Source organism: Centroberyx affinis, unplaced genomic scaffold (assembly GCF_046629955.1).
Source record: "Centroberyx affinis isolate AG114_WGS23_722 - 3 ecotype Tasmania unplaced genomic scaffold, CSIRO-AGI_Caff_v1 ptg007013l_1, whole genome shotgun sequence".
Classification (NCBI taxonomy): Eukaryota; Metazoa; Chordata; class Actinopteri; order Beryciformes; family Berycidae; genus Centroberyx; species Centroberyx affinis.
In genome coordinates, this window is record NW_027283554.1 from 45,549 (window position 1) to 64,963 (window position 19,415).

Consider the following 19,415-nt stretch of genomic DNA (forward strand, 5'->3'; position numbering starts at 1 on the left):
TTGGCTAATTTAGTTTTCAAATTCTCAAATGATTTGACACGTAAGTGACAACTCGTGGTTCCAGGAATAGATATTCTCTAGCTCTCCCTTTTGGCTCTCTTTTTTTTTGTTGTTGTTTACTTGTTATAAAGTTTTAGCCAATTATTAATTTTACTTGAATTTGACACTAGGAAGGAAAAGGGAAAGATTTTCGGTGGCATAATATCAGCTCAACACAACTAAAGAGTGTCACTTTTTTGCTTTTGAAGTCAAGTTTTAGTCTTTACAGTTTTGGATAGTTTGAGAAGGAACAAATTACACAAGCTTCTCTTCTCTTCCCGTCACTTCGCTTTGCTTCTCTTCTTTTCTCTCCTCTCTTCTTTTGTCTTCACTTCTCTTCAATCCTTCACTTTCTCTCTCAATGTCATTTCAGTTACAGAATGGAAGCAGTCATCTTGATGTACCGGTCTAAATCGCTTTGAACTTTGAGGCTTATGCAGATAGATAGACAGGTGTGCATGGACGCACACACACACACACACACACACACACACACACACACACACACACACCCATCATAATAACACTCCAGGATAATTAGCCAGATGATGAGCCAGTATGGGATTAGCTGTCAACACTTCCTGGTTGGCTGGTCATGTGGTCAGCAGGAGCCAATGAGCCCTGAGGGAATTTTCTCATCTACTGAGCTGTTGAATATAATAAGGAACCCACCCACACACACACACGCACGCACGCACGCGCACACACACATTTTCATACGTAACATGCATTCATACACATGGTCCACGCAGAGACAGAAGGGGAGAGAGAGAGTAGAGACAGAAGTAGAGAAAAGAGATAGAGTGAGGTAAATAAAAAGAAAGAGCAGAATAAGAGGCTGAAGTCTCTTCATGGTCAGGCCGCTCATTGGCAGCCAGCATCTCTGTAGCAACAATATATTTTACAAAGAACCAGACCGCCCCCATGTTGGGTAGCTGGCTATAGCTAGAAGAATGATTGTGTTGTTGTTGTAAAGCGTTTTGTGCAAAACAGTTATTGACTGTCAGATACTGCTTTTGATTCTTGTATGTTGTTATTGATTTGGGAATACCATTAACGGTTCTGTTGCTATCCTTTTGTTGTCAATTTGGAATTGTTTTGATCCCCAGCCCCGTAGAGAGGCACTGTATGTGGAAGACAGCATAGAGGCTTTGCATTGCATCACAAATCTCCAATCAATCACGTCTGGTGCCATCGGGGAGGTTCACTGAAGAATTGGCTGTGCACACGCAGCTGACCATATAACAACTGAGCTAGAAAAACAGATATTTGACAAAGATAGTTGTGGTGTGGGTGTAGGTGAATTCAGTGACGTTATAGGTAAAACTGAATAGTGTGATAAGGGAAACTTGTTGTCCAAAGCACTCCAAGTCAGAGCAACTAACCTAAACAACTGTTTTTTAGTGTTGTTAGCTAGCTAACTAGCCAAAAGGTTAATTTTGCCAAGCAACCGATATAAACGTTAACATGCAATTACTAGCCACTAGCTACTAACTAATATGCTAGCTAACAAACTTGCATAATCTGAACACATCGATTAGATCTGTGGTAAAATGATCAGTTCCCAATGAAAAACAGCGCAGGAATTAAGCACAGCTATTCCACTCTATTGAAACAGTCAAGTTATACATCTAGAAATGCAACCGGCTCTTCACAGCCACTGTTGCCCAAGAGCTGTAGACCTCCAAAATGGCCGCCAGAGGGCGAGTAAACGTCACCTGACAGCCTTCTATACACTGGATCTTGGCTTCATTTGCCTCCTACCTTGATCTCTCTCATAGAAACAGCATAAACCGGCATCAATTGTCTAATCTGTCTCTGTCTCTACAACATGCTTATCTGTGCCAAGATTTTTCATTTACAATTACCTTTAAGGCATTTGATTGACACTCATCCGGAGTGATTTATATGTAAGCAGGTAATGAGTAAGCAGTTTCTTGCTCAAGGACACTTCGACAGGACTCCACTGTTGATGGACACATTGGCTTTTGCAGGGATCGAAGTTGTGACCTTTTGGGTTGTGGGACGTTCTCTGTAGCTATTTGGGCACCGTGCCGATTCATTCACTGTAGTGGGGGTGATGCCTGATTCATCACCACTACAGTGTCCAGTGTGCTGTGTAACATATGAGCTTATACTCCTCTTTAAAGGGGTTTAATTCCAATGATGATTTTAAATTAATGAAAAATCAACTTGAAGTGTTCTGTGACTGTACCATTGTTGACATACACACTCATGTATACACACATATCAACACACACACACACGCACACACACAAATTGGTATCATCATATGACTTTGTTTTGATCTCTGACAGAAACACTGCCCGTCAACTTTATGTGGAAAAACAAAAGAAAACATCGCAATCAAATATTTTTCCTTAAGTTTAAACTTCCTAAAGGAGCTTATGTTACAATCTTTACTTCCATGCTTTCACATTTTTGCGTCACATTACTCTCAGTGGATTTGAAAGGGCTGTAAGTGTGCAGTCCAACACAATGACAGGGTGGCGTGCCTGAGCTGTGCCTCCCACACACACGAGTCAGTCTGTGCCTAATTGAATTAAAGCTAACGAGTTTACAAACAGCTCTTTCTCTGGGTAATTAGTGAAGTGTCCTAATCAACACAACAACCATTTAAGAAGTCAGATGGCAGACAGCAGTCACTGAACATCACTTTCCATGTGCAGACAGGAAAGAATAATTACAAAACTGTTTATGTTGTTACTGTTGGTGTTACGCTCCTCATTTTCATAACGATCAATCTTTGTTTACCTGGTTACGTTTTTATTTTCTTGACTGTAAAGTTATAACATTGTTTTTAAAAAGTGCTATATGAGTCGTTGCGGTTGTTATTGTTCTCTATCATTAACCGCACCTCTTTCTCCACTCCTCTGTTTCAGGCTCTCTGATTGGAGGAGAGAAGGAGTGAACGACCAGCGAGAGCGAGGGATAACAAAGACGAAGAAGAAACGAGGAGGAGGAGAAGAAAGGCAGTGAAGAGGAAGTCGGTGATGAGTATCCGCGGCAACGGGCCCCGTCTCAGCTAACGAACCAGGAAGTCAGTCAACGACGTTTCGCTAGCAAAAACAGGATATCATCTCAGTGGGGGGGGCGGAGCTCCACTGAGAGGAACCAGGAAGCAGTGGGCGGAGCGAAGTGCACGGTTGCTCGGGTTGGGCAGGATGGTGGTGCTGATCATGAAGCGGGAGGGGCTCGGCCTGCTGAGGGCCTTCCTGGTGTTGGTGGGTGTTTCTGCGCTCTGTAGCGTCGCAGCAGGGGCCCGGAGCGGCAGCGCCCCCTTGGACCGAAGGGGCCACAGACACAGACATCCAGGTATGGGAATGGCAACAAGGCTCCCTTTACATCTAGCATTAACATGTCATGTATTCGGATTGGGTCACACTTTATTTGGATAGTCCATTGTAACTCAACTTACTTGACTATAATGTGTCCTTAAAAGGTCTGCTGAGTTTCAAGTGATACTCATAATTGTGTGAAAAGTAGTCTAATAGATATTGAATGTCTGGGCTAGAGTTAATCTTAGGGTTGGGGTTAGGTTTAGAAAAAGGTTCAGGCTGGGGTGGGGTTTTGGGTTAGAAATGGGGGCAGGGTTAGGATTGGGGTTAGGGAAGCTGAAGGGTTAGGGTTACATAGTCTGTGGAGATGCATCAAATAGGCAAATGACACTTTGTTGAACACCTACTTTTTGTCACCTGAGCATCAACATTGGACTATCCAAATAAAGTGTTACCCCAGATTGTCTCTAGCTCTAATGTCGCTGGATTGTATTTACACCTGGCATTAAAATGCATCTCTCATACACAGTTTGAAATCTGATTTCTCTTTTCCTCGCCAAAACACAGATTGTCACGCACATCACTTCCTCGCATAAAATTTACATCTTTTAAAACTGACAGTAAAAAACTCAATCTCACTTGTTCCCCATCCTGACTATGAGTTATTCTGTATTTGAGCATCCTGACAGTCCATTTTTGACAAGTATGTTACTAAGTTTATTTCTGTTTAAGGAGCTCCTATTTGTGAATTGTAGACACATTGCATTCACATTTTCTTGTTAATGTGGTCAAATGCGTCTCTGACCATCTCCAGACGGATGATCAGATGCTTCAGTGCTTCATTCAGTTACAGATGTTCACACCTGGGAGCTGCCCAGTACACCCACAGCCTTCAACTGTTGGCCACGGAGCAGCTCCACTGGAACAAATGGGGGTTAAATGTCTTGCTAAGGGGCACCTCAAAAGTAGTCGTTGAGGCGTGTGTGTCGTTCACATCCCCCACCCACATTTTCCCAGCTGGGATTTGAACTGGCGACCCACCAGTCAAAAGCTGGCTCCTGCTTCCCGCCCACCTTTGAATTCAGTCAGTTGAAAAATGTACGCAGAAACTGCAGCTTTAGTGATAAAACATCCTTCTCGATTTGCTTCTAAGGATCTAAAAAATTCCTCTAGGTCATCTATCACCTTCACAGACAGGGAGAAAAATATGAATATATGTTTGTTTTGAACTCGTAGGTCACCTGTCGCTGCACAGACACAGAGAGAGGACAGGGAAGGAGGGACAGGTTCTCCACCGGTCCAAACGAGGATGGGTCTGGAACCAGTTCTTTGTCATTGAGGAGTACACCGGACCTGACCCGGTTCTAGTGGGCAGGGTGAGTAGAATCAAATGTCCTCTTCTATTATACAAATTTATGTTCTATCAAATTCTTCTCTTCTCTCCTCTCCTCTTTTCTTCTCTTTTCTTCTCTTCTCTTCTGCTCTCCTCTCTTCTCTCCTCTTCTCCCCATCCTCTCCCTCCTCTCCTCTCCTCTCCTCTTCTCTTCTCTTCTCCCCTATCCTCTCTTCTTCTCTTTTCTTTTCTTTTCTTCTCTTCTCTTCTATTCTCTTCTCCCCTATCCTCTCCTCTCCTCTCCTCTTCTCTTCTCTTCTCTTCTCTTCTCTTCTCTTCTCTTCTCTTCTCTTCTCTTCTCTTCTCCCCTATCCTCTCCTCTTCTCTTTTCTTCTCCTCATCTCTCCTCTCCTCTCCTCTCCTCTCCTCTTCTCTGCTCGTCTCTCCTCTCCTCCTCTCCTTGAGTCAAACAGAAGCTACCTGAACAACAGCTTGGAGTTTGACTTGCTGCTTAATTAATAAGAACATTTCCCTCCAAAGCCCGTCAGGGTGAGGGCAAACAGGATGACAGACAGGACTAGTACCAATTGGGATCTAAATTTACTTCCCTCATTCATTAAGGAGAGAGAGACAGACAAAGAGAGGGAGAGAGAGAGAGGTCATTTCCACACTGAAGGGTGAAGATGATTGGTGGTGCTCATCCACAAACAACAGCATTACTCACACCGGGCAGCGCCTTTCATGACAAACAGCAAATGATGTTTACAATACATCATATTTCATAGCTGAGGGGTTGTAAAAGAAGAACAAGAGTTTAATTGAATGTTGAACATTCTACAGTTTTTTGTTTTTTTTGATGACAACAATGTTTTAAATCTCTTACTTATTATTGCTTGGCTTGTCTCACTGTCAGCCGGACTACCAGCCTGTCTGCAGCTCCACTGACTTGTAGACTTGGGGGAAATAGCAACATCATGTCATGTCTATAAAGCAACCAAGCCTTGCCACCAGCCTTGCCTGCCTACCAACCTGTCTCTCTCACTCCCTACCTATCTACCCATCTCCCTTTCTCTTTAAAGACCCCCTGAAACAGCACCTTTACTTCTGGGACTGGGAGTTCATGTCATGGGGACTTTAAGCTCGACACCAACAGAGATGTTGTCTTTGCTGTCTTTCTATATGTCTGTCTGTTGCTTTACCTCTGTCTGTCTCCCTGTCTTACTCTCTACTTGTCTCTCGCCCTCCTCCTCCATTCAGCTCCACTCAGACGTAGACTCAGGCAACGGCAACATCAAGTACATCCTGTCTGGCGAAGGCGCAGGAACGATCTTCGTTATCGATGACAAGACGGGCAACATCCACGCCACCAAAACCCTGGACCGCGAGGAGCAGGCCCAGTACACTCTAACGGCCCAGGCCGTGGACAGAGACACCAACAAACCCCTGGAGCCGCCGTCAGAGTTCATCGTCAAAGTTCAGGACATCAACGATAATCCTCCCGAGTTCCTACACGGGCCGTACTACGCCAGGGTGCCTGAGATGTCCAACGTTGGTGAGTAGGAAAGGAAGAGTTGAGAAAACGGGAGGGGAGGCTGGGTTTGGAGCTGCTGTAAAGATTTAGGTTAACTTTTTAAATTGGGCTGCACTATGCCAAAGTGCCTGAAATGTTATTGGCTACTGGCAACTTAGGAGAATTGACTGTGGCACTTGTCATCTCAGAGTGTAAATGCATTTGGCATTCAGTCAGCTTGGCATTTTGATTTATTTTGATCTTAATAAAAGCACGTTCAAGGCACATTACTGACTTTCATAGCATTTTGGTTATGCTGTGTATATCTTCTGAGATGTTTGGCTTTTATCTCACACCCAATTTCCACACACAAAAACACATATCAAAGTCCACTTAAATTTTGAGGAAACTTTCCATACCCGTGTCTGATCAGTTATTCATTATCTAAATTGAAAACTCCAAAGGCCAGAATTAACTAAAACAAATTTGAGCTTTTGAAATTTGTTCATGAAAGCTTCTTAAATGTTTTATTTTAGTGTGTCCAGACTAAGGCCTACTCCTGGCTTTACCTAAGGTATATCTGCAAAACTAGCCAGTAGAATCATTTTCACACTCTGATTCAGTCTGATTCAATTTGATAACAGCAATAATCCATCCCATCTCTTTACTATGGAAAAGCTCTCTGTCCCATGTTGAGTGACATTTGTTAATGAAGTCAAGGGCCGGGTCCATCGTCAGTGTGTTGGTCTGCTAAACAGCCTGTTTCATACATTATTAATTAACACTGAAACCTGAACACAGGAAGTGTGACACAGAGGTGGATGCCGTTGCCCAGACAGTGCTATTAGCTGACATATTCAACTCATACCTCCCCAATCCCCCATTTTCCCCCCTTTTTTTTCTAAAAGGAAATAAAAAATAAAAGTATTTTATTACAGTAGTACAAAAAGTATGTAGCAGTACCTTGGCATGGGCTAGTAACAGATAGTATCTTCTTTGTGTATCCTTGCTTAGGGCATCTGAATGGGTCTTAATAGATTTTCTTAAAAAATATTATGTGATCTTGGAGGAGTCTTTAACACGTCCAAGATGACCTGAAATGAACCAGACTGGCAGTGTTTCTGCCTGAACCTCTGAAAGCCAGAGAAACCTCTTCTCTGAATGGACTGGACTTTCAAAGAAAGAACTTCTGAAAGGCCTTGTGAATGAGTTCTGTTCAGGCTTTTTGCAGCCATCCTCTCTAAAGCTGAAACCTGAATACAGGAAGTCTGGCTGGGAGGGGCTGTCGGTTGCCATGACAGCGCCATCAGCCTCGACCACAGAACTGGAGCAGATGGAAGAGCTGTAATCTGACAAACCGGGGCCAGGTTCCCTCAAGGAGCTCAGAAATAGAGTAGATAGAGAGGGCAATCCCCTTCAAATTAACATTCTTGAATGGTAATTTAGCTGGTACACTTAAGATGGCTGCCACAGTGAGACCGGGACTGAATGAAACTTGATTACAGGAATGATATCCCATGGGTTTTTATATAGAGTAAGATGGTGGAGCTAACATGGCTGCCATAGGAATCAAAAACGGCCAAACTTTCTATCTAGGGTGGATTGGAGAAGGATGGTGCAAAGTTGCTGCATCAACAAGGAAATGTAAAAATTACGCAAAGTTAATAGAATACATTTCACACTTCTGCGTATTTAATTTATTTGGCCTATTTGCTGAGCTTAGCTGTGTCAAGTTCAGTTAAAGAGGCTTGCACTGGAAGTAAATCGCTGTTGTCTGGTGAAAAATTTGAATCTCCAAAATGTCAACTTTTTAGGAACAAAGATAAACAGCCTTGTTTTTATAGCTTGACAACCATGCTTTTTTTCAGTTTGAGTGGGTTTTGAAAGGGTTTCTCAACCCAAAGAGGTCCATGTCATCCTTCAATTTAAACATGAAAATCACCAAAATTGGAGATTGCACTGACGAAATGCAGATAAATAATACGAGAGAGAGCAGCCTCACTCAAGGGCAGTTTGATTGTAGTGTCTGAGGGAAAGGAGAGTGCTATTCATTCACTTTCCCCAACCAGCCAGTGCAGCATGTGAATCGGCAAATGTCCTGTGACAAGGTTGCTTTCTTGGACCAATGCCCCCAGCAAAAGTAATCTCCTAACTTTGTTTGTGTGTGTGTGTGTGTGTGTGTGTGCGTGTGTGTGTCTTACAGGTACATCAGTGATGCAGGTGACAGCCACAGATGCCGATGACCCCACTTACGGCAACAGTGCCAGACTGGTGTACAGCATACTGCAAGGACAACCATACTTCTCTGTGGAGCCACAGACAGGTAAGACTAAAAACCGAACCTTATGCTTAAGCCATCTACACTGCAACTGTATACAGACCACCTGCTGTAGTTGAAACATGCAAAAAGTATAATACAGTAATTCTGTTCCACAAATCATCAACACTCATGAATCAGGACTATGATTTTAGCCATAATTGTGCATCCTAACACTATACTACAGGCCTTATCCCCTCTGACCACTAGGCACTTTAGCTAGCAGCACTAAACATATGCTTATGGAAAGTGCTGGTCAGGCCTCTAGTTGCTTAGAGAATATTTAAAACCTGTTTCTTTTTTGCATAAAGTGTTTTTTATATTTTTACCCACTGCCACTCTGAGCGCTAAAAGCATGCTCAGTGGTGTAGAGATCATGTAACACACACACACACACACACACACACACACGTCCTTCCTACTGAAAAGAGTGAGAAAAAGAAGCCACTGCTGTACAGAGAGGTTCCCACAGGACAGGCAGCCTCTAGTCTCTGCAGAGCCCAGACCTAATATTTGGGTAAAAAAGAATAGAGATTTGGATGTAAGGAGAGAGGTTAGGGCCGAGAAGGCGATACGTTGGGTTAGAAAGAGCGAGGAGGAACAGAAAGAGACGAGGTTAGGGTAGAGAAAGAGAGAGAAATTGGGTTAGAAAGAAAGAGAGAGTTGATGGAAAGAGAGCGGTTAGGGCAGAGAGAGCGTGAGAGGGGGAGCGAGAGATTTGGGCAGAGTAAATCTGGCTAATCAAACCAGTGTTGGGTATTTGACTGGCTCAAATCCATAGCTCACATTTCTAATTGGTTTGGAGATTATCAGCTTTTCATGCTGTCACACACACACACACACACACACACACACACACACACACACACACACACACACACACACACACATACACATAATATGACAGTAGAAAGCCTCAACTCCCTGTCGCAGCGGCTAGACATGCAGAGAAAGAAAGAGAGAGATGGAAAGAGAGAGGCGGGTGATGAATTAAACAGAAAGAAAAGATTACTGGAGCTTGAAATGTAGAAAAAGAAGACTTCACACATGTTTAACTGGAGTTCAAATTTATATGAATGATGAGTGATGATGCTTTTTTCGTTCCAAAATGGGATATCCGCCATTTAAAAAAAAAAAAATAAATGACACCTACTCTTAGACAAAGGCCTGGATGTTAAGCACATTATGGATTACTAGTAAAGTTATGAGTCATCTTAAGGCCTTTGCTTTCAAAATAGTTAATGTTTTTAGAGGCAGAATCATCTGTGTTTTCGAATGAATTTGAATGAACTCATAAATAGTAGAATTTTCCCAAAATCTATATATAGCATTTTGTAATGAATAGATTATACACAGTGACATACATAAAAGCACAGATACATACAACCAAATATACATGCATACACACACACACACACACACACACACACACACACACACACACTCATGCATATATAAACACAGACCCACTTACACGTATACATACATACATACATGTGTGCATACATAAAGGGGTCACGTGCACACACATGCACACACACATACATACATATATGCAAACATACATACACATGTATAAACACACAGATGAACACGCAGTAGCCTTAGGTGTTGTGAGCTGATTTGCCACCATGACAACCTGTGAGTGATAATTAGTCTGTTACTGGCAGAGCTGGTGATGGGGATGACAACTGTCAGTTTGCATGTGTGTATGTGTGTATGTGTGTTTGTGTGCGTGTAGGTGTGTGTGTGTGAGAGAGAGAGAGCGTGTATGTGTGTATGTGTCACAAATAATAGAAGACCACTACCAATATTCCCCTTTTCTTTGACCAGTATTCTATGTAACTACTTAAAAAGCGCCATATATTTTGTTATAGTTGTTTTGTGGACATGAGGGAGCTGTAATACAAAGTGCTGCCAACAGTTTTAACACTTTGTTTGTTTTAACACTTGCATCGACTTAAACGAACAGGCAGACAACAAGTGTCACAGAGCATCGGGACACGCCCAGGGCAACTTTCTAAGCCTCCAGTGATTCAGTTTTCCTTTCCCGCGACCACAATTTTTTACAAGGCTGCAGCAACAAACACAGAATGAGTCACTTTACATACCATAAAAACAATGTATTTAAAAAAGCATTCTTCCTTCTGAGTGTTCAGTTTAATTCAAACGGGGATGCAAAATTGGCAAAAACAACCTGTTATGATTTGATGATCACTAAGGTTTCACTTCATTCATTCTTTTGCATCCTTTTCTCTCTCCCTCCCTCCTCCCTCTTTCTATCCAGGTATAATTCGCACGGCCTTGCCAAACATGGACCGCGAGGCACGTCAGGAGTATGATGTCGTCATCCAGGCCAAAGACATGGGGGGTCACATGGGCGGACTGTCGGGGACCACCGAGGTCAAAATCACCCTGACAGACGTCAACGACAACCCGCCAAAGTTCCCACAGAGTGAGTCCATCCATCCATCTATCTATCTATCTATCTATCTAGCCGTCATTTTGCTGTGGTGTGACATTTCCTTTAGAGGTGTGAAAGTGTGAGACTTTCCACCAAATATGCTTGTGTGCGCCGGTGTGTGTGCACAGGCATTACATATGTATATAAGTGCATCCTTGTATCTGTGTGTGTGTGTGTGTGTGTGTGTGTGTGTGTGTGAGTATAACCTAGAAAACATGTTAGCATGCTAGCTAGCAATATAGAAACCAAAGAAGTCACTGTAGGAGACACACAAAAAATAACTTATGAAATCCATTAAATATAAATTATTAAAGGTTCTTTACCGCCCCCCTGCAATGTCCTCAGGCATATGTGTGTGTGTGTGTGTGTGTGTGTGTGTGTGTGTGTTCTCCTTGGGACATTTGTTGGATAGTTGATTTGCTGAGCAATAAAAAAGTAGTTAAATATTTACCGTCCTTTTGTCAAGAGCTGTGGAAATAAAGGTTAAAGACGGGGAGAGAGAGAGAGAGAGAGAGAGAGACTAAATGGGCAGCTCTTTCTCGCTCACTCTACATGTCTAGCTAGTGGTAGGCAATATTTTATATCACATTTTTTTTTGTATTTTGGATGGTAGCTGTATAAATCATGTCAGTCTTTTCTTGGTAATGTCAGTTTTTAAAAATGCTTCATTTACAAGAACCCTGCAATTGTTCTGATACCTTGGTGTAATTACTATAAACAAATGAGACTGATCGTCTCGACCTTGTGCCACTGGTATTGTAAGAGTGAATTAAGCGTAAGTGCTAGCGTGTCTCATAATTAAGCTTCTGTCGCAAACAGGATGCTGCTGCTCGTCCGCCCTCCCCGTCTCCGGCATCGCTCTGCATGCATTTGTTTTCTCTTTAGCTTTACTAAAGAGGATAAACATGTTGGGAGGCCTTTCACTCCTCCCGCCATCTGCCATCGCAAGAAACTCTGAAAGATTTAGCTCAGTGTGCGCTGGAAGGACAGCGCCCTCTTCCTGTTCTCTGCTGTAAAGCGAAATACCTTTGTGCCATAAAGCAATCCAGCAGATTTACCATAAAATCCGACCTGGTGGCACACAATGAAAAATGCAGTGTAGAGGCCAGTAGAGACTTCTCTGTGATGTCTCAAAATGTCTATATTTGGTAATGACGTATTGATTTTAAAATGTAACACGTAGCACCTTTAAGTCAGTAGAACGTAAATACACCTGCATAACTAATGTTCAACCAAAGATTGTTTGAAGTAGAAGAAGTAGCATGGTGTGTGCATCCAGAACAAGTTGGGTACAGGTGCAGGACAAAATCAGCACACTGAATATATAAGCTCCCAAAATACTTATTGCTGCACTGTTTCAACCACCAACATTCATCAGGCAAATGTTGCAGCAATAAATGTTTTGGGAGCTTATATATTCAGTGTGTGGACAGATTTCTACCAGTGTACCGTTTCAGACTTTTCCTGTCTACACCTCTGTCTTTCCCTCTTAGACTTTCTTTCTGCCTCTCTCTCTCTCTCTCTCTCTGTTTCTTTCTCGGTTTGTTTCTTCCCCTCCCTCCCCTCCAGCAGCTCTCTGCAGAAGGACCCCTTGGCAAAGCTTCAGCAGACTAGCTGCAGCGATGGAGGGAGAGAAGAAGAGAGGAGGAGAGGAGAGGAGGGCTGGGGATTTAGCCTGTGGAGCAGCTGAACAGGCGAGAGAAGAGAGAGAGAGAGACAGAGGGAGAGGGAGGGGGCGAGGAAGGGAGGGAGGGAATGCAAAAGACAGAGATGCAGAGAGAAAGAGACTGTCATAACCATCACTCTGGTTCCTGTGGATTCCAGTTAGCTCACTGTGTTTCGATTGTGTTGGAAAGCCAAAATCTGATTCTGTGCGCTGTGATGGACAGGAAAGATAATAGATAGAATAGAAGTTTCGAGGGAATGTAGATGGAGATTTCTATGGCCAAAAGTATTGTTCTTATAATGCATTTGTGCTATGCTTGCCCACCAAATTGCTTTTAGCATATGTATTGGAAAAAGCTTAAATAGTGAATCTACTCTTATGAAATGATGGCACAAAATTGAAACAGATTATTGTAAAGGATGGCAGATATACCTTGAAGTTATTGTTTGACAAAATTATAACGCTTTTCTGGACGGGTTCCTGTGTATTGTAGATATATCAAAGGATACACTTGAAACTATGATTAACAATTACAATTTAGGCATTTAGTTGACACTCTTATCCAGAGCAATGTTGCGGTTAAGTGTCTTTTGCAAGCTAAAATAAACAGAGATAAACTCTTTATTTGTAACTGCGACACTGTTATTGTAGATAACAGTTATGGGCTATGAGGACAAAAGAAAGCAGGTTTTTATGACAAAACATTATCGGTCATAAATGTTTGCAAAACAGCCACCTGCATTACTTCTAAATGTCGGCTGCGCATCATTGGCTTTACATCTGTGATACAAGACAACACAACTAATAGCAATATGTTGTGGTTGTAGCTGCCTTTGTAAAAAAAGAGAGAGAGAGAGAGAGAGAAAAAAAAAACTGCACACACACACCTGCAAAAAAAAGGAGAGCTCCCAGATGGTGTGAATGAGGACAGTGATTACTTATTTATTAGTCGGACAGAGAGAGAAAGAGAGAGAGAGAGAGAGAAACGAGGGGAAACAAGATGAGAAGGTTAAGAAAGAAAAGCAGACAGAGCCAAAGCGAGAAGCAGAGAAAAAGACAACAAAAAAAAAACACAGATACAAACAGAGAAAGAAACAAGGAAAGGCAGAGATACAGAGCAAGAGAGATAAAGACGGAGACAGAACGGAGAGATAGCGGCACAGTTTGACTTCCTCTCGTGTTCCAGCAGCTTTTCACTTTTCATTCACACCGTTATATTTTTTCTTTCACTCCAAGCTTCTTCTTCCTCTCTCGCTTTCTCTCTCTCTCTCTCTCTGTCTCTCACCTCATTATCAAGTATCCTTCGTTTGCCTCCCCCCAAAATCCATCACCCGCACACACACAGAGGGAGGAGCAGAACGCAGAGGAAAGCAAATAAAAAGCCCCCCCCAAAAAAATGTTGTTTTTCACTCGGTTTGACTTAAGTCTTTGTTGGATGTTTGAGTTAAATACTGTTAAAATATGTCAGCCACAGTTCCTTGCAGCTAGCTGTCTGTCTCTGTCATCTCTTCTTGTTGAAACATGAACAAAGCAGAATAGAATAGATAATAAAAAGGCATTTGAAGCTGTTAAAGTTAAATCTTCTGGCTGATAGCTGCCTGCCATATTCACACATATCATTTACCTCCTGTGTCTTGTATTATTGCTATTATAGAACTATCTCTTCTTGTCTCCAAAAGCAAACCAGATTATAATAATAAAACCCCTGCCATGACTTACAAAAGGTTATGCTTTTATGAGTACTGCTATAAATGTATCTCTCTGTCCTTCCAGAGCTATAAAATCCCTGTCTTTAAAGTTTTATTTGGAGTTTTTTCTCAAGTTTAGACAGAAATACAAGAGTGACATTGTGTGGAAAGCTAAAAAGTTGTAATGGCAATAGGTTATGCAGAGGCAATCAGTGTGTGTCGTTTGCCACATGTCTTGTGGTACAGCCAACATAACATTGTCTAATGCTAACACATCTTCATGGTGTGATGAAAAGTAAGGTTACATGTATCTTTACACCTCTGGCTTCTTCTCATTTTTTTTTTTTTTTTCAATGGAAAGGATTTGGCTGTAGCTTCACACATTTAACAAGCTTAGAGCTCAATGTGCGTTTTTGAGCTTAAAGGAACACTCAGAGGTTTTGGGAGACTGGCCCATTGGTCAGCTCTTACCTGTTTTTGTGATGAGAACATAGACACCAAAATCATCCATGTGTCCCCAGTAGATCGTTCACACCACTGCTCCATGCTAACTCTGTAGCATATGATATGTTGAGTGATAGCAGGCGACTAGCATTATCTTAGAAGTGGGAAAATGAGAACTTGTAGCTGCTCTAAAGCTACAAAAACTAAACTGTGGCTTCATTGGCTATATTGAGTTAATGATTTCATTTTTTTTATTTATGAATGTACAGGCCTTATAATAAAAACCAATAACTGTATATTACTGAAAGGTCAGTCTTCTTAGTTTAGTTAACTAGTTCTTAATGTTAGCATGGAGCCATGCAATCATACACATGGATGATTTTAATGCCTATGATGTCATCACTTAACAGGTAAGTTGACCAATGGGCCAATCTGCCCAAAGCACAGTGTATTCCTTTAAAAAACATTTCAGTGTGCTGCACTTCAAACAGGTTTTCCATTGTCACTCTGATAACAACAAGGAGCCATGGTCAGTGCTTCCCCCAAGAATCTGTTTAGTGCCACTATAACTATAAATCGTCAGCGTTAAATTAACTTGTAAAAATCAACACAATGCCAGTTTTTATAGAAGCCCTTCAGAGTTAATTTAACACTTTTAATAGCTTTGAACAGCCGCCTCAGAGACATATCAGCTCTGCGAGTGAACAGACACTGCAATCAACACTTGTCAAGTCAAATTGTCACTGAAAAATCAACACTAATTAACTCTGGAGAACTGTGTAAAAAAACATGTGTTGTCCCAAAGCTGATGATACATCCTTCTTAACCCTCATCCTACCAACATATTTAACATGCAAGGACTACCGACTGGGGTCCCTGGGGAACCCAAGAATAAACTACTGTAAGAAACAACCATCATAGCAAAATGTTAACTTATTTCTTCTCAAAACATTATTAGTTATGTAATTAATGTCATCTGAAAAAAAAACCCAGATGTATTGTATTTCTGACTTTGAACATCATCTTACCTTGTAGTAGTATTTGGGTCGTCACAGAGCACATGAGGAAATCTATGTCTGCTGCATCTGTGTCTGTCTCCTTCAAAATGACTGACAGAGTGCCCCTACCCCCCCTGATAGTGTGTCATACTTTAAACTAGGACCCATGGCAAACATGAGCTCAATAAATAGTTCCATCTATTAAAACTGCATAGGCGGCATTGGGTGCTTTTGACTGGGGTCCCCCAGGACCCCAATACATTGGTATTTTTAAAAAGGCATAATTAAAACAGAAACAGAAAACAATGATATGAAGTCATTAGGAACAAATTGATTGACAAAGTCACGAAAAATTGGAATGATAGAATAAAGCACCTGTGAGATATGACAAAAAGTATACCTCTGGGGTCTGCGGGTACCCCAGTCAGTAAGATGAGGGTTAAAGCAGTTTTTCCTCCATTGTAGGCCACACCCAGGTACACCAGGCCGCCTGCATGCTCTGTCATACAATGTTTGACTCAGTTGCCAGAAGCTGTTAGAGCTAAGCTACTTAGGAGGAGCGAGAATGGACAGACGGGAGAAGGGAGAGATGGGAGGGAGAGGAGAAGGGCAAGGGGAGGGCAGGGACGAAAGGAGCTTTTAGAGAGAAGAGGCAGGAGGAGAAGAGGAAAGATGAGAGAATTAGGAGGGAGAGGAGGAGGAGAAGAGAAAATATAGACCATAAATATGAGGGAGAGGAGGAGAGGCGAGAATGAACGGAGGGATTTGGAAGGATGGAGTGGAAAGGGGAGAAGAAAAAAAGAAATGGAGAGGAAGGGGGAGAGAGATTGAGGAGGGATGATGAAAGGAGGGATTTGAGGGCGAAAGGAGAAGGGGTGAGGAGGAAAGACGTAGAAGATGGAGAGGAGGGTTCGGAACGAGGGATTTGGTCGAGGATCGATGGAGATGGAGATGCGGAGGAGAAAAGGAGCAGAGGCGAATGGGAGGAGAGGGTAGAAAGGGTTGGAGGATGGAAGGAGGGATTTGGGAAGGACGGATAAAAGCCCCGTGAATCAGTCAATCATTCATTTCCACTCAGATTTGCTCGGAAAACCACGTGGCCAATTGAATTTCACGGTTGACGGGGCTGGTACACCTGCACCAGTTGGATAAACAGGCTAATGGTGTCCATCCCGTAAAATGATGAGTCCACTCAGAAAGGAGGAGAGGAAAGAGGGATTTGGGAGAAAGAAGCAAGAACAGGAGAGAAGACGGGAGATCAGATGAAGGAGGAGGAAGATGAGAATCGGAAAGGGAAGATGGGGAGGAGGAAGACAGGAGGGATGCGGCGAGAATGATGAAATGCGCAGGGAGACGTGAAACGAGAAGAAAGGCTCAGGGAGGAGCGGAGAGATAGATGGAGAGAGTAGATGAGAGAGAGGAGAGAGAGGGATGAGGGGGATTTAGTTGGGGGGGTGGGGGGGGGAGAAGAGAGGAGGAGGAGGAGAGAGGAGACATATGGTCCTACCGCTCTCATTCGGCAAGCCAGGTGTCTACTCCCCTAGACACACACACACACACACACACACACCTGACACTCTATAGGGGATATTAATATCCTTTGTGTCATGTGAGACAGATGGTATAGTTCGTGTTAATCCCTCTCTCCACTGCAAGACTGACCCTGCTTTAGACAGTAAACACAGCGGCAGCCGGCCAGGAGTAGTCTTAAGACACTAAAGAGCGTTGAACACCAGAGCAGGTTGTGACCAGAGGTTCAAAGTAGCAGTAGCTACCAGCCACATGCTGCTGAATGTTAATTGTGACTGATAAATTAACATGGGTAAATCAAACTAGACACTTTGGCAGGTGGACAGCCGGTCAAAAATCATCATTTTTTTTATAGCTCACACAGGCATTTATTATATTTTACACAGAAACTTACAGTGTGGGTTTGTCAGCCTATCAGTTATTGGAGCTATTCTATTCTATTCTACCAGTAAAAAAAGTTTGGACACGGATTTGTTTTTTCACATTTTAGAATAACAGTACAGACATCAAAACTATCTTATATTTTAGATTCTTTAAAGTAGCCACCCTTTGCCTTGATGGAAAGGCAAAGGCTTTGGAAAGAAATTCATACATAGGCAACAACTTCACTATTTATATTTGTCTAAGAAACACATTTCAAGCATTTAAGCAGAAGCCTTTAGACAAAAATGCCATAAAGAGAATGAAAAACATCAGGTGTGTCCAAACTTTTGACTGGTATGTGTACAGTATATTCTCATCCTTTCTCACCGGTTTCCCAGGTCTGTAAGCCAGGTATGTATCAGAATAGAGTCCCGATGAAAACTAAACCACTTTTTTACTTTCCTCCCAGGTGTGTATGCCATGTCCGTGTCGGAGGACAAAGTGGCAGGAGAGGAGGTGGGCCGCCTGAAGGCCAAAGACCCCGACATGGGAGAGAACGGACTGGTCAGCTACCGCCTGACGGAGGGAGACGGACTGGGCGTGTTTGAGCTCACCACCGACTCCCAGACTAGAGAGGCCGTCATTAAGCTGAAGAAGGTAAGGAAGGAAAGAAAGAAAGAAAGAAAGAAAGAAAGAAAGAAAGAGGCTGCTATGGGACCGAAGAAAAGAGTGGGGGAAAGAATGAGATCAGGATGGTAGGAGAGAGATATAGTGAAAGCTACATTCAAAGCTTGAGTGGTATAGATGTATTGCCATTCAGCCGGGGCACATTCACACTACTTCTTATCAAAATGGACAGCACTTCTTTTACATTTAAGCCGAGTGGGAGCGGCCAAAAGGCAGACAGAGGCCGTCTGCTGTAGAAAAGGCACTGCAGCAGGCGTCTTTTTAGGCTGAGTGGAGCGCTTTCAAAAAGAAAAGAAAAGCTCAACTTTTTAGAGGACACCACATACTGGGAAGAGGTTTTCACATTTTTGTAGATAGCTGACAACAACAGCCAGAATGAAAATGGAGTAGTGGAGTAGCTCTAGACAAGTTGGTAGTTGTTGTTCCTCTGGTCATAAATACTTAATATGGAGAACACTGCGACTCTTATTAAATTGACCAATTTACAAAAAAATGTGACTGAGGCAGCGATTTTTGAACATGAACACGGCTAGTCAATGTTTGAAACTGTGTCACTAGCACTGTGAGTGTGTGTCCGTGTCTGTGTCCATGTGTGTACGGGCATATGTCTGCACGCATGTGTGCAGTGGTAGAAAGTAACTAAGTACATTTACTCAAGTACTGTACTTAAGTACAATTTTGAGGTACTTGTACTTTACTTGAGTATTTCCATTTTATGCTACTTTGTACTTATACTCCACTACATTTTAGAGGGAAATATTGTACTTTTTTTTTTTATTGTACTCCATTACATTTATTTCACAGCTATACTATACTACTATACTGTCTGTGTTACTAGTTACTTTTCAGATCAATATTTTATACTTAAAACATTTGATCATCTTTATAAAATAACTATAAAATAGCATTGTTATAGATTAGCCTACCCAAAAGTATAGCTAAATTGTTAAGATTAGCTTCACGTTGACAACTTTAAAATGCTGCTTACATGTACATGTATGTCAATAAATCAGTATTAATATTCCAATAATTTATGAAAAATATAACTCTCTAAATGGGGACAGTTTGCATAATGAG

General features: G+C 42.2%; 1 protein-coding gene across 1 annotated transcript in view; it reads left to right on the forward strand.

Annotated features, from left to right (window-relative positions):
* Positions 1–18,308, forward strand: part of LOC139639259 (cadherin-11-like) — a gene marked incomplete at its 3' end in the record, with an annotated part of 37,574 nt that extends 19,266 nt beyond the window's left edge. The window contains exons 2-7 of the mRNA XM_071513337.1: positions 2,943–3,375; positions 4,575–4,714; positions 5,929–6,223; positions 8,385–8,504; positions 10,786–10,953; positions 18,121–18,308. Of these exons, the coding sequence (XP_071369438.1) occupies positions 3,225–3,375; positions 4,575–4,714; positions 5,929–6,223; positions 8,385–8,504; positions 10,786–10,953; positions 18,121–18,308 (1,062 nt within the window). The remainder of the gene's footprint in view (positions 1–2,942; positions 3,376–4,574; positions 4,715–5,928; positions 6,224–8,384; positions 8,505–10,785; positions 10,954–18,120) is intronic.
* Positions 18,309–19,415: the final 1,107 nt, after the last annotated feature.